The sequence below is a fragment of the Cryptomeria japonica genome, chromosome 10 (assembly GCF_030272615.1).
Source record: "Cryptomeria japonica chromosome 10, Sugi_1.0, whole genome shotgun sequence".
Lineage (NCBI taxonomy): Eukaryota > Viridiplantae > Streptophyta > Pinopsida > Cupressales > Cupressaceae > Cryptomeria > Cryptomeria japonica.
The window spans coordinates 189,706,646-189,722,424 of NC_081414.1; the positions used below are offsets into that span (position 1 = coordinate 189,706,646).

General features: G+C 36.4%; 1 protein-coding gene across 3 annotated transcripts in view; it reads left to right on the top strand.

Moving 5' to 3' along the window:
* Window positions 1-6,570: 6,570 nt before the first annotated feature.
* The window catches only part of LOC131079140 (uncharacterized), a 182,647-nt gene continuing 173,438 nt past the window's right edge, over window positions 6,571-15,779 (top strand). Inside the window, exons 1-2 of one of the 3 annotated variants that reach the window (XM_059213037.1) lie at window positions 6,571-7,046; window positions 7,485-7,565. In XM_059213037.1, the coding sequence (XP_059069020.1) occupies window positions 6,703-7,046; window positions 7,485-7,565 (425 nt within the window). In that variant the 5' untranslated portion in view covers window positions 6,571-6,702. The remainder of the gene's footprint in view (window positions 7,047-7,484; window positions 7,566-15,779) is intronic. The other 2 variants (XM_059213036.1, XM_058017033.2) reach the window with 2 other exon arrangements.

The window sequence follows — 15,779 nt, forward strand, 5'->3', positions numbered from 1 at the left end:
AAAGGCAGAGGGTCCATCTCTTTGAATGGAAAGAGTAGTGCTAACAATGTGTATTGGGTTGATGGTCTAAGACACAACCTTCTGAGTGTTGCCCAGTTGAATGATAGTGGTCTCACTCTGGAATTCAAGAATGGAGTGTGTAGAATCAAAGGAAAGAATGGTGAATTGGTGGCTACCGACATGCAGACCAAAGGTAACCTATTTTAGCTAAATGCAAATATAAGTACATGTCTTATGGCTAAATTTGATGATAGCTGGATATGGCATAGGGGACTCTGCCATGTAAACTTTGATAACATTGTGAAGGCCAGTAAGATCAAGGCAGTTAGAGGGTTGTCGGTGCTGAGCAAACCAGAAAATACCTTGTGTAGAGAGTGTCAACTGGGGAAAATGTCTTCCTCAACCTTTAAAGGTAAACCTTTCGCTACTGACAATTTGCTTGATCTTGTGCATACTGATTTGTGTGGTCCTATGAAAACTAGAAGTATGCAAGGTGATAGGTACTTCATGATTCTCACTGATGACTGCTCAATAATGATGTGGGTCACATTCTTGAAATATAAGTATGAAGCTTTTATAAAGTTCAAAGCTTTTAGAGCATTAGTGGAGAAGGAAAGCGATAAAAGGATCAAGTGCCTGAGAACTGATCAAGGAGGGGAATTCACTTCCGATGAGTTCAACAAGTATTGTGAAGAACATGGCATCAAGAGGCAACTGTCTGCCCCCCGGACTCCACAACAGAATGGCCTAGTAAAGAGGAATAACCAGATTGTGGTTGAAGCAACTAGAACTATGTTGATTCAGGGAAAGGTAGCTCACACCTTTTGGAGAGAAGCGGTGAGCACTGTAGTCTACACAATGAATCGGGTACTCATTAAAAAAGGTAAGGATAAAACTCCTTACGAGTATTGGACCAGTAAGACACCTATGGTTAGCTACTTTAGAGTGTTTGGTAGCAAATGTTACATCAAGAGGAGCGAACACCAGAGCAAATTTGATGTGAAATGTGATGAAGGAATATTCCTAGGGTATTCCACCAAGAGCAATACTCTCAAGTGTTATAATAATAGGACTCAGAGAATTATGGAAAGCATCAATGTAAGAGTCGATGAAACCTCTGAGAAAACTGAGGAAACCGACAGTAAGCAAGTGGTAAACGAACCGGTTGTAACCTTTTGGGAACCGGTTGCTAGTCAACCAAGTACCAGTAACAGTGTTCCTACACTGGTAGATGTAGATGCTGATACTGATGGAGACGAGGATGAAGAAGAAAAGCAAGAGGAATCTATCAAAACCATTCCTCGGTATGTCAAGCTAAATCATGATCCTAAGCAAATCATAGGAGATAAGGATGCAGGAATCCTTACAAGAAGAAAGGTTAGAGAAAACTCATGTATGATCTCTGAATTTGAGCCTAAATCATTCAAAGAGGCACATAAAGATGAAGACTGGTTCAAGGCAATGGAAGAGGAACTTGACCAGATATAGAGAAATGGTACATGGTCTTTGGTACCCAGACCAGAGCATAAAAATGTCATTGGTACCAAATGGGTTTTCAGAAATAAGTTGAATGAGGATGGCATAGTGATTAGAAATAAAGCCAGACTGGTGTGTAAAGGACATGCTCAAGAAGAAGGAGAAGACTATGGAGAAACCTTTGCTCCTGTAGCCAGATTGGAAGGAGTTCGTATGCTTCTTGCATATGCAACTTTTAAAGGATTCAAAGTATATCAAATGGATGTAAAATCTGCATTCCTAAATGGTGTACTTGAAGAGGAGGTGTATATAGAGCAACCAGATGGGTTTTCCTTATCTGAAGACAGTGACATGGTGTGTAGGCTACATAAAGCCTTATATGGTCTAAATCAGACACCTGGAGCATGGTATGAATGCCTGCACTCCCATCTTGTGAAGATTGGATTTGAGAGAACAAGTGAAGATAGCAATATCTACTTGAAGTCTGAAGGAGATCAGATCCTAATCTGTGAGGTATTTGTTGATGACATTATCTTTGGTGGAGATGACAAGATGAGTCATGAGTTTGCAGATGAGATGAAGAAAGAGTTTGAGATGTCACTCATAGGGGAGATTAAGTTCTTCATTGGATTGCAGATTTAGTAGATGAAAGATGAAATCTTTATCACTCAGTCCAAGTATGTCAAAGAGGTGTTAAAGACCTTTGGCATGGAAGATAGCAAACCGGTCGGTACACCGATGGTGACCGGTTGTAAACTATCCAAGCAGGACGACTCGGCATTGGTTGATGAGAAGGAATACTGATCAATGATTAGTAAGTTGCATTATGTAGTGCATAGCAGACCAGATATTGCACATGCAGTTGGCATTACTGCAAGGTTCCAGAAAAGTCCAAGAGAATCCCACTTGGTTGCAGTCAAGCGAATTCTTAGGTATCTGAAGGGAACTATTGATTATGGATTGTGGTATCCATACAGCAAGGATTTCAACCTGAAAGTATTCACAGATGCTGATTGGGCAGGTAATGTGGACGATCGGAAGAGCACAATCGATGGTGCATTCTTTCTCGGTGGTAACTGGTCTCATCGATGAGTAAGAAGCAGAGTTGTATCTCTCAGTCTACAACGGAAGCAGAGTATGTTGCAACTTTCATGAACTGCACTCAAACAATTTGGATGAAGCATGTATTAAATGGCTTCAAAGTTCTTGTATTTGAACCGGTAAGTATATTTTGTGACAATACTAGTGCAATTAACATTTCCAAGAATCCGGTTTTACATTCTAGAACCAAACACTTTGAGCTTAAGTATCATTTCTTGAGAGAAAAAGTTCAGAACAAAGAGATTGCACTGGAACATGTTTCTAGTAAGGAGCAGTTAGCAGACATATTCACCAAGCCTCTCCCAAAGGCTACATTTATGTACTTAAGAGGTGAATTAGGGGTGCTGCCCCTTCAGGAGGTGAACTAAAAGTAGATGCTCCATCAGCCAGGTATTACATAGTCAAACTTGGAACAGGGAAGATTGATGTGTTGAAGGATGCTACTCCTTAGGGGGAGCAACATAATGGAATAGGGAAGCTTGTGCCTCCACTTTGGCATTGTTGTCAAAGGGGGAGAAGAAGTGAAGCAGAGAGAAGATATCTGCAAAAAGTGTGGGAGAAGATGTGAAGAGGAAGTGAAATGGAGAGATATCTTTGTATATTGCCATCAATGCCAAAGGGGGAGATTGTTGGCATTATGTGAACCTTATGTGAACTGGTATGAGGACATGATGACATTGTATGTTGTCATTGATGTCAATATGTTGAAGAAGAGAGAACTGGTATGCTACCAAGAACCGATATATGTGAGAACTGGTATATGTGCCAAAGTGAAGCAGTATGTTTGTCCCAGGTGAACCAGCATATGGTTACAGGAACCGGTACATAGAAGCTTTGTATGACTACCGGTTGGTAGTCTCAACTTCAAGGTTTCCGGTTGAAGTGCTTCAAGCCTATGTGACTCAATCGGTGACTTTGTGTGATGAGTTAGCATTGTAATGAAGAACAGATCGTGTTGCCACGATAACCTTGTGCGCTTGAAGGATCTTGCATGAAGTAGATTGTCCCTATCTACCTCAGGAATGTGTGAAGTCTGTAAACGGTGATAACGTGTGATGGGTTATCAGCCGCCATGAAATTGGTGGAAAACAAATGATGGAGAACGTCTTGAGATTGGTTCAAGACTGTTGCATTTAATGCAATGTGCTCAACGGTCAGGATTGAACCGTTTGAATTACTCAACCTAACAGGTTTAGGGTTTAGGGTTTATGCTACTGACCTATCTGTTTCCTATAAGGTCGATGTTGTGTTTCTTTCTGAGGTTGTTGGCAAAAGTTGTGTGTGAGTATCCAAGTGAAGAGATACGTGATTCTTGCCAGACCAAAAGAGAGAAGTGATACTTGCAGAGTGTAAGTGCAGAAGGTGAAGAGGAGCTAAAGTGGATCTGCATTGGCATTGAGTGCTCTTACCAGATCATTGTAATACCTATTGATCTCTAACCACTTCAACAGTTGGGAAATCCCTTAACAGGGTAGCTTTAACCAACTTACTGTAAATCCTTTAACAGGGTGACTCAAAACCATTGATTTCTTGAAATCCTCTAACAAGGTAACCTTTAATAGGGTTTAACCCTTAACCGAGTATTGTAGCCATCCCTTAACCGTATGATCCCTAACAGGATCGGTTCCAAACAAAACCTATTGTATCAGTCTTTACCGGACAAGGCTCCTAACAGAGCGAACTTCTAAAGAGTTCAAAAACAGCTCGTGGGTATTCATCCCCACCGTGGTTTTTCCCAGTTGGGTTTCCACATGAAAAATCTGTGTGTCATGTGTGGTGTTATTCATGTGATGGTTTAAGTGATTTGTGTTTGAAGGTAAATCATGTTAATCTTGCTGTTTATATATCTTTGATGGTAGATTACCTGTTCATGCACTAAGGTGAAATGGAAATGAAGTATTAGATTGTATGAAAAGATAAGTGTCAACCGGTTTATGCTTGTCTCAGTTATTCTGGGTTTTGCTGATTGTACTTTGTTTAAGACCGGTGTTACTGTTTGTCTATCAAAGCACAATGTCTGCTGACAAACCGGTTTAGGATTGTGTTTTTACTTGTACTGATTCACCCCCCCTCCCTCTCAGTATCGGTTTGGTACTATCCGTTCATCATTGAGTTATCAGCTCTTTACATTAAGAAGATATCCAACATAATTCAAATTGACTTTCCAAGAGATTAGACAACAATCTTTCTAGCTATCAAGGAATCATGATCACTCCCTTATTAATAAAAAAAATTATTAGCATGGTTGAATATAGAATCAACAAGTGGATAGAAGAAAAAGATAAGAATACAAAAGGACAAACAAGTTTAAGATCAAAATACTCAACAACAAATCATGGTATTACTTTGAGGCATATCATTGAAAAGAGAGTTTATTTTTATTTTGTGGAGTTCTTGAGAAATATTTTGAAATGGTTGCTTACTGTATATTATGGAGCATAATTGATGATCTCGACATAATAGAGTGATCTAGGCATAATAGAGTGATCTAGAGTTACAATTCATAGATTTTATGAAGAATTTCAATAAAAAATCTAAACTCAAGCTAACCTTTTAGAAATTTTTACGAGTGACATAGGAATTAAGTAACAATGCTCAGTTCCCCTACCCTATTTCCATTATATATTGACAAATTAGAAGAATGGGTAAATCTACAAGGAGGGGACAATGCTCTTTTGTGAGAGTATATTGTGAGGTTTCTTTTGTACATAGATGATCTCGTTTTCATGGTAAGATCCACTAGAGGGATGAACAAGCATTTAAAGGCTTTATATCACTTTTACTTGAGGATGGAGACAAGCAAGTAATTATCAACAAGACCAAGATATTGATCTTCTTCAATTGAAAGAAATTTTTTTTGACTAACTTTTATTTTGAAGGGAGTATCCTAGAAGACATAACAAAGTATGAATATATAGGGATAGACTTCAATAATAAGCTTAGCTTAGAAAGAGAATAAAGTGGAGATAACTAAAGAGAGTACAAAAGTGTTTTATAAGCAAAGTCGAATTAAAAGTTTTTGTTTTAATGATTCTCTTCTAGCAGAAACATGTACCTTCCCTATTGAGGCAACTATTATGGTCCATCTCCTAGGATATTTAAAAAAACCAAGTAGATGGAGGTAAATAGATGGCCTAAGGTCGTTGCCAAAGAAGTTTTGAAAGAGAGAATACAAATCTTGATAAAATAAAACAACAAATGGATGAACACATGCAAGATCAACTAGGATACACATCCAAAAAATAACAAACACAAATACATTTGTTGTGGATACATTTTGCATGACTGCGAAAAAAGGCATTAAGGAGGAGGAGGAAACATTATAAGGACAAATTTAACTCTAAAGTTGATCACCACATAAAGGAGCAAATATGATTTTGAGAGTAAAGATGCATATAGCTCAATTGAAGACTAACTCATATCATCTTCACTATGAAACATGGTAGAAGAGACCAAACAAAAAATGAAAAGAAATGATATATACCTTCTGCAATATTGAAATAATTCAATAAAAAAAAATTATTTTCAAAACTTGTAACGATGACTGAGATAAATATGAAGATATTTTAACATATAGAGACCAAGAAATTGAGAAAACAGAGTTCATTTGTTAGAAAATGAACATAATAAATTGCTGGTTCAACTATCCCATTAAAGGACCATTTGAATGAATGAAAGATTTTATTGATGTCCACTAGATTAAATAGTCTATGAAACCGAAGATAACATCCTCAATTTAACTTCAAATTTTTTCCATGTTGAATCTCCTACTATTAATTTTGCAAATTTTTTTCCATGTTGAATCTCCTACTATTAATTTTGACAAGAGGCTGACAGTTTAGTTAATTCTACCTTCTTCAAATAACTATGCATAATATCGACCTTCAATCCATTTTCCTCACTCCATGATGAAAAGCCAAAAAAAGCCATTCGTTTCCATTTCAAATCTGGAAACAAAGAAGAAAGAGAGAAAAAGACCAGTGGAATAATTAATTACCTTTAGATCTAATTCGAAATAAAAATATTAACTCGGAGCCAAATATAGGATAATCTAAATTATCCTGTAGCATCTATACTGAACAAAGGCTAAAAGATAAAATAAATGCATTCTCTCGTTCTGTAAACATGGCCGCTGTGAAGGGAATTCTTTTGCAGTATTCACATTCAGACATGCTCATTCCTGCAACATTTTCAAGTTCTCCTAAGCGCCTCTTTCTTTTCACTTTCTCATCAAATCATTTAGAAAAACGTTGTAGCCGTCAAGATTTTAGACCAAAAATTTCAGCTAAGGAAGCCACAGCTACGTGTAAAATCTCTCCGAATTTGAAACGCCGAACTGTTTCACGCAAACGCTCTACACTAGACCTTAATTTGAAGCGTAATTTATCTAAGTCTGAGAAATTTGAGGATCTTCCTGAAAACACAGGAGAGGACTTTAAAGCAGCTTTGCAGTGCGAGCATTTTCAAAGGTATGTAAACATCCTTGCTCTCTTTACATTTTAACAGTCCTTGCATTGCTGTTTACTTTATATTTAGCTCCTATCGTTTTTTCTTATGCCTTCTAGATGCGGTGAAAATTGTAACTTTTTTTCACTTGTTATTGTATCCTTCCTCAACAGTGTAATCCGCTTAAATTGTGGAGATGAAGATATGATTGCATCCATAAAAAAAATGCTTGCACTTTGTGAAGTTCAATTCATCTCAACTTCTATGTCGTAATATTTTTACTGTTTGAAATATTCCAGTTTTTGAAAAATGTTTTTTAGATTATCACCAAAACCAGGTTTGTTTCGATTATTGACAAAGTTTCGTTCTTAGATTTAAATAATGCAATATGGATCACGTTCTTAAATATCTAAGCTATTTCTGTGAGACCCTAAACTGGATGAACTTTGTTAAGTCCACAGCCTGCGGAACAGGAGACCTCTGTTTTGGGAAGGAGAAGATCTCTGGTATGGTTTGATAAGGATTGATATAAAACTAGGCAGGTAAATCCCAAAAATCATTATATTATTCGATACACTATGAAAGACATTACATATATGAAAGAAAGGTACTATTCACCTTTCCTGCAATGTCATAAGATGTGTGTCTGGACTATCCAGCTGAGCATAGAAACTCTTCTGACAAATTTCTGCTGTGAACACATACTGATGTATCACAATTACATGTTATTTGAATTTTATATTCCTTGTTTTCAACCTAAACACTACTGCCTCAGGTTGCATGAGATGGAGATACTGCTTTGGTAAACAAGGGACTTTTTAGTTTACCCTATATACATATTGTTGAAATTTTGCGCTTCTTGGGATTTAACCTAAGGTAAGGGAGTAAACAGAGCCTTGCCAATCAGGATACGGTACGAGTAGCCTGTGAAAGTACCTATTGCGGTCAACAAACTCTTGCTTTAAAAAATAACAGATAGCTATTCCTGAAATTTTTGTACAAGGTCTCACTTGTGAAGGCCTAAAATCTTTAGGAATATAAACCCTAAATGTTTAAAGAAGCCATGTAATTCTGAAAGTATGGAGCACGAGTGTGATCATAGACTAAGTTTACAAGGATGTCTGGAGGACATCCCCTGAGGCAGGAAAGGAACTGCGATAATCTCAGTTCCTTGAGTGATTCTTTGCACCCATTGACATTTAATCTATGTGGTCTATAAGTGCTATATTGTCCACATCTAGATCCAGCTATGCAGGATTTTAGAAGAACAATTAACACGCGAGAATTTATAATGCCATTAAATATATCTAATACACTCACTGAAATCAAATACAGTAAGTTTTCAAAAATATTCCACATGAAATAGTTTCTTTGCAAATGCTCTTTCCTCTGTCCACCCCCACTCCTGAATTTCTAACCTTTTTAAGGTGAAAAATATGCCTAAGACTAAAGCTGTTGTTCCCTGAGAATGAAGTATTTTTCCTCAAATAAAGTTGCTTTTCTTGCTTCTATGAAAAATTTCTCATTGTATCAGTCTTTTTATCTATGTATTACCTTAACGGGACTGTAACTAATCCTAGCTACAACAGAAAATCTAGCTTGCAAAGGTAACTATATCTATAAACTGGTTTTGGTATGCTCTTGCTTCTATCACAGTTGGTTCCTCTGACCATCTTTGTGCAATTGTTTTCACTTTTTAGGGTTCATGGTTCAGCATATCTGCACAAATAACAAAAGTTCATCTACAAAGTTTTAATTCAATAAAGTTTTTAACCGAAGCTTGAATGCATTGAACTCTCTACATAAATATAAACCAAGCATGGGTTAAAATACAAAATGACACTTGAAATGTTTAGTAACAATTAGTGGTAAGGAAATTCTTCTACTGAAATCAAGACTGCTAGCATGGCAGGAGAAGTATGATGTTGATTTAGGGGTTTGTGATATATGCTTCATTCTCCATATCTCTATGCACTTTCTATTTTCAGCTCTGTGTTTTACAAAGATTTTGTGGATTTATGTATGTAAGCCATGCTATCTTCCTTTATTTTCTTATTAAATTGGTATTGCTGAAAGAGCACTTAGGACTGTTTCTCTCAAAATTAAACCCTAAACTAGGAACCAAGGTCCAAAAGAGTAAGGCATTTATAAAACAGTAAATGAACATTGAATTCCCTGTATTAGGATAGAGCTATGGAAAATCTGGATAAATAAACATAGTTGGTTCTTGTTAAAGGTAATGACCAAACTATAGAGGAAAAATGAAAAATTTAGAAAGGAGTGTTTGAATTTTTTTTGGTAGGTAAATTGTGGTCATGGGGACCATGCCCTTTCTCAAAAACAGGAACAAAAATTAAAAAAAAATGGCTTAGTGTAATAATTCATTAAAAATGTGTTATAAGTGTGCTTCAAGTTGGATGCCTAGACTTGGGGGGCTTTTTTTGCACATTGAAATATTATTTATTTTTCAAGAAGGTTGTTCTGGAGAAAAAAAATGAATTATTGCTTTGACATTATGGTTATTTACCTCTAGTAAAGTTATAAAAGAGGGATGGGAGCTCATTTGCAAGGCTAGCCATGAAATGTTATTTGCTCTTGTTGTTGGAGAGAAAACGAGTTCGTTCAAAATTTCTTCTGGATGGAAATCCCCTCGCAATTGCCGGTTTTGGGGACAAAAACTCCTCTAGCTGGTTAGAGTGCTTTCATACAGGAATCACCAGTAAGTTGGAGAGTGTAGTTTCAGCTTTTAGTGGTAGGCATGGATGATTTTGATGTACTTTGAAGTTGCAAGAAATTGATATTATTTGGTCAACATACCATTGGTCTTTCTTATCGTGAGCATGTAGTGCAACTTTGCAAGCATAGATATTCCTTCATTTCTTGCTCCTTTTCCAAATCTGGTTTGATTCATCCTTTTTCTTGTCACGAACATCCTCCTCCTTATTCTGTCGGTGAAAGATTCCCAAATAGGGATAATAGTGAAACAATGATATCTTTCTGTAAATTCAACTTTTCTATTAATGCTTCTGCAGATTTACATATATAACATAGAGAACTTGCATACAAATCATTGCAGAGATATCATACTTTATCAAACAGAAGATTTGCTTTAGAGCAGCAATTTCGATGCTTAAATGAACCAATGCCAAAGGCTACAAATAACCCAGCTACTATTAGAAACTCTGACCTTGTATTGGATTACTAGAATATGCAGTGTCAGAATTCAAGGTTCGGATCTGTTGTGAATTAATCTTTCCAGTCATAGCATTGGAAAATCACTAACCTTATATTGCAAGCAGACTGTCCAGGAAGTTACAGACTTATATAGGGTAGCAACAGGAACATAAATCTTTATTGGAACCTCACTGAACCTGCACCCAATATAATACTCCTGCATATGATAACGAGTTCCCACAATTGGCCGCAACAGCTCACACCAATATAGAAGTATGGAAGTTCATAGTATGAAGCTCCAGGAGCAATCGATATCAAAGTATTGATTCCCAGCCTTGGAAATCTCTGGAATCAATAGATAGCAATTCATCAAATGACCAGTCGACCTCACTGATCTTAGCACCCCTTCTGAAGCTCCTCCCAATAGATTAATACAATTCCTTCACAAATTAGACTCAATGCCAAATAAGGGAATGGCTATGACAATTCCCTGGCTTTCCCTGTGAACTAGAATGCTTGCCATTGAGAGAGATACCAGTCTCGTGTAAAGTTATTTCAATTTTAATTGAAGAACAAGTTATGAACTATGAATGCTATATATGGATATGAGGAATTATGTCAATATCTAATGAATCTGATTTTTATCTGTAGGTCTGAAGGAGAGAGATCATTTAATATTTTCTATGTCTTCTCCAAATGAATTCAATTGGCATATATATCATTTAGGCAACTGGTCAATTGGTGTATTGACCGGTCATGCCTTTTAGGCATGACCGATCAATGCACCCATTGATCGGTGCCTTTACATTTATACCATTAACACAATGCTGATTATCGGTTCAAAAACCCCCGATAGCATATTGTAATATCATAATATAATGACTGATCTATTTAATGAATCGGTTCAGATAAACATCGATGATTCAAAGTGCACGATGAATATAATCCAACCGGTGCATTTGTTAACCAATGTTTAATGCCAAATGAAGTGGTGTATTCATTAAACCCGATAACAAATATGCTCGATATAATTAAGCCTGATAACAGATGTGAATCGGTGCCAATGTTTATGCATCCGATAGCAAGTATGTATCGGCTAATTTAACCCGATAACTTAATGATAAGCAATGTTTGTACAATCCGATAATCATATGTAATATAAATCAGACATGAAGCATGTAGATGAATAACAGAACAAGGAAGGTTAGGAAGATCTTATCTTGCATAAGCTACCATGCATTAACATCTCGGATTTTACAAATATCCACGGCCAGAGACAGCTGCGGTACTCTCCTTGAATGAAATATTAATCCACGGCAATATCTCAAATAAAATATCAAAAATGTCTTGCACCCAACCTTATAAATGATTAAACCTGATGACTACGAAACCAAATCAAATATTTGTCTCAAGCTATAGTCTCGAATCGATATTACTTAATAGGCTCTTATTCCTTGCAGGCTTTTGAATGAACCATATCAGACCCACAAACAATTATTAAGAATGACTATATGAATTGACAAAACTAATCGAAGCCACAATAATAATATCTCCCGTCCAGTGCTCAAATATTTTAATTATGACTTTTTAAATTAGGACGCCGATATGATAGAAAACACTAATATTAAATCTCAGATTTAATGCCAACCATAACATTTCTCTGCAATGTATCCATTTTAATTTCTGATCTGAAATTGCAAGACCCTTTATTAATAAAACTTATCTAAAAATTTATCTCTAGGGAAGACTTTACAAATTTGGCCAGCTGTAGATTCCGTCATGAATCCACCTTTTCTTGGAAGAACTAGGTTTTCATCCAGCCCTTCTCCAAACTCTTGAAGGTTTCTGTCTCCAAAAAGCAAATCTTTTATCAAATCCAAAGCATGCATTACATCTCCCAACCAGCCTCCTTATAAAGAGCTCCAAGAAACATCTAGAAGATTAGTCTGACTTAAATATTTGATATTATTTGGACAACATTATTTAATAAAGTGACTTATTTTATTTTATACTTTATTTTATAATGAAATCAATTAATTAAAGTCCTTAAGAAATTAAATTAATTTTTGGACAACTTAATTAATTCAATGAAGCCACTTTATGAATATTTGGGAACATTACATTTGGAGGCTCAACAAAAGTGCAAAACTTTGCTATGTGCCCAAAATTGTTACACTAATAGCCTATGGCATTATAATCCATAAGAGGGGCAAATGAATTATAGTTCCTCTTAGTGAATTCAAAATCATTCCTTGTATGAAATCTACAATTTACTACTTTTTGCCCAAACTATTTACAATAAAAACAATAGCCATGGAAAGAATATTGAAACCTTGTTGTGCGTGGTGGATGTCTTTGAAAAAATGGCCTTTTGTAGTTGTCCTTGTTTACCTTTGGAAGTGGATTATTTCTCTATGGGACTTTGTAGTACTTTTTATTTTCCTTCTTGTTCTCTTACTTTCTGGGAGTCTTACCATAGATTTTTGGCTTTTCCTCATCCATCTTCTTTGGTGGATCTTCAAGATTAGAACTTGCAGGAGTCTTATTTTGATTTTCATCAAATCCAAGACCAATTTTGTTGAATGGTGATTGTTGGTTGAAAATTTTGTACACCTGGGAAGATGTGCAAAATTGTGATTTCAGCCACAACTGTGAGTTATTACTCTCCTAATTTAAGGGAAACTCTCCCTTTCCTACTATTACTAATTAACTAAACACTAATCTAACTTGGGCGGGACAACATCCTTTTCTCTTTCTTCAGAAAAGAAATTCTTTTCTCTTTTTAGAAAAAAAACAACAGTTAAGAAAACAAATACAACAACTTGAGGAACTTTAACAATTACAAGAATGTTTATACAAAAAGGAAGTGAAGTTTCTGTGAAAGCTTAAAGTCTTTTGTCACTTCCCTGAGACTAAAAAATAGAAACAAAGCTCAAAATCTATACTTTCCGCTATCCTATCTACCTTTTCAAAATGATTAAAATAAGAACAACGTATGTCATGTAATAGCACAAAGTCTGCTGATATGGTGCACTTTTGAACTACTACAAATGTGAACAACTACAAGCACAAAGTCCTGCAATTCCTCTCAATTATGAACACTAGCTATAGTAAGTTAATCCTTAATATTTGTAGCACAAAGTCTACAAGAAATCATATCAAAGCTCCTTTCAACAATCTCGTTAGGACCTCAAGCAAATGCAGAAAAATATACCACTATGACACAAGAACACAATGGATATAAGAGCAAGACTTCAACACAAAGTTTGAAACTCAAATGCCTTCTTGATATTACTTGAGAAACCAATTTACAAGTATGAAGCACAAAGTTTTTATGACTGTAAAGTTTTATAGAGTTTTCTTGCTTGCTAAAAAGATCAAAATTACAAAGAGCACCCTCCCGTATTTATAGGTGAGGGGCTAAGAGCAAAAAGTGGGAGAAGTCTAACTAATTGAAACTTTTTCCACAATCAACTATGACTAACCATGACTTATTCAAATTAAAGTCCTATGGCTATTCAACTTGTAATTTGTTTACATGCAATTACAAGTTACAAGATTACAAGTTACAAGATTACAAGTAATGAGATTACTTGTAATGACAAGTTTTGACACTACATGTAATTTTTTGAAAAGAAAATGCATAAATAGAAATAAAACTCAAGTGTCATGAGACACTTCTTGTTCTTCTCTCTCCTTGGCCATAAAAGCTTGAAACCTGTCAATTAATTCCTGCAATTCATCAGGATTTGGTCCTGTTGTATTCCTCGCAACGACAGCAGTCTTGATGATGACATTGAAATATCTGGTTGTTGCTACTGTATGTTCCTCAAGAACAGTCTGCATCCTGTCAAGGAAAACTTGGCAATCCACAAACCTATTTATTGAGGTCACTGTTAAATGATTGGATTGCAATTCCTGATGAAGCTTGGACATCAACTCAAAGAGTATTGCATCCTCAAGAAGCAACTCTTCATCTTGACTTACCATTTCGCAAGACATTTCCTCAAAGTTGGAGATAATATCCTGCTCTACTTTAGCATTCATTTCAAGAGCAGCTTCAATATCTTTAATCAAGTCCTTAACAACTAATGACCTATTGATCATAAGTTCTTCAAACTCAATATACTTTTCCCTGTTTGGTATCACAGTGTGATTGCACAAGATTCCCAATTTGACTTGATCCATTTCCTGCCAAATTTTCAAATCTCTTTTTGTAGATTCTAGACTTTGCTTAAAAGCCTCTAAAGTCTGGTTCAATTTTGTCTTCGCTGCCCTAACATTGCCCAGCACCAATAAGGCCTTCTTCACAACTTGAGTACTTCGACCCGCTAGTTGACCAACCCAAGAATCAATAGCTTTGGCCTTTTGAGCAGCTTTCTCAACTCGTTTGATGGACTCTTCAGAAGTAGAGGAAGTTAAAGTATCAACCTTCTCTGAAGAATTAGTGATCTTTTGAATCACCAAGATGAGTTGTGCGTTTTCCTCCTTGAGCTTATCTTTCTTTGCTAGGAGCTCATCGTAACCCCGAACCAATGAAGCCACCGAATCCTGAGCGTCATGCATTATCCTAGCATATGTTTTCCTTCCTAGCTCCACTCTTGTGAATCTATAATCAGATAGTTGCATTTCTTCTAGTGGTTTATTAGTAAGAGGTTCTGCCACCTTTGCATATTTCATCTTATTGTTGTCCACAACCACTCGCGAGACTGTTTTTGCTTTCTTAGCAGCCCTTGGCTTAGATTTCCTAAGCTGCTGAAAATCAAACACATCAGGAGAAATTTCCCGCTTCTTCCTCTTAGGAGTGATTGAACTTAACCATGGGGGTAGATCTAATGAGCTTGCATTTGTGACAACAACTGTGGTTTGTCTAGAAACAGGCTCTGCCTATACCACAATTGTCATTCTAGGTGAAACCTCAGTCTGGACAGCGACAAGTGTTTGCTTAGATGGCAAATCATGGTAGGCTTCAAACATGAACTTATCAAAGCTTACGACAAAAGTATCAATTTCTGGAAGTGATATGCTGGCATATGAAGGGTTAACATCAAAAATATTCTCCAAGTTGCCATGTGAGGCATTCATAGATAAGTTCATGTTTGAAGCTTGCCATGATTTGCCATCTAAGCAAACACTTGTTGCTGTCCAGATTGAGGTTTCACCTAGAATGACAACTATGGTATAGGCAGAGCCTATTTCTAGACAAACCACAGTTGTTGTCACAAATGCAAGCTCATTAGATCTACCCCCATGGTTAAGCTCAATCACTCCTAAGAGGAAGAAGCGGGAAATTTCTCCTGATGTGTTTGATTTTCAGCAGCTTAGGAAATCTAAGCCAAGGGCTGCTAAGAAAGCAAAAACAATTTCGCAAGTGGTTGTGGACAGCAATAAGATGAAATATGCAAAGGTGGCAGAACCTCTTACTAATAAACCACCAGAAGAAATGCAACTATCTGATTACAGATTCACAAGAGTGGAGCTAGGAAGGAAAACACATGCTAGGATAATGCATGATGCTCAAGATTCGGTGGCTTCATTGGTTCAGGGTTACGATGAGCTCCTAGCAAAGAAAGATAAGCTCA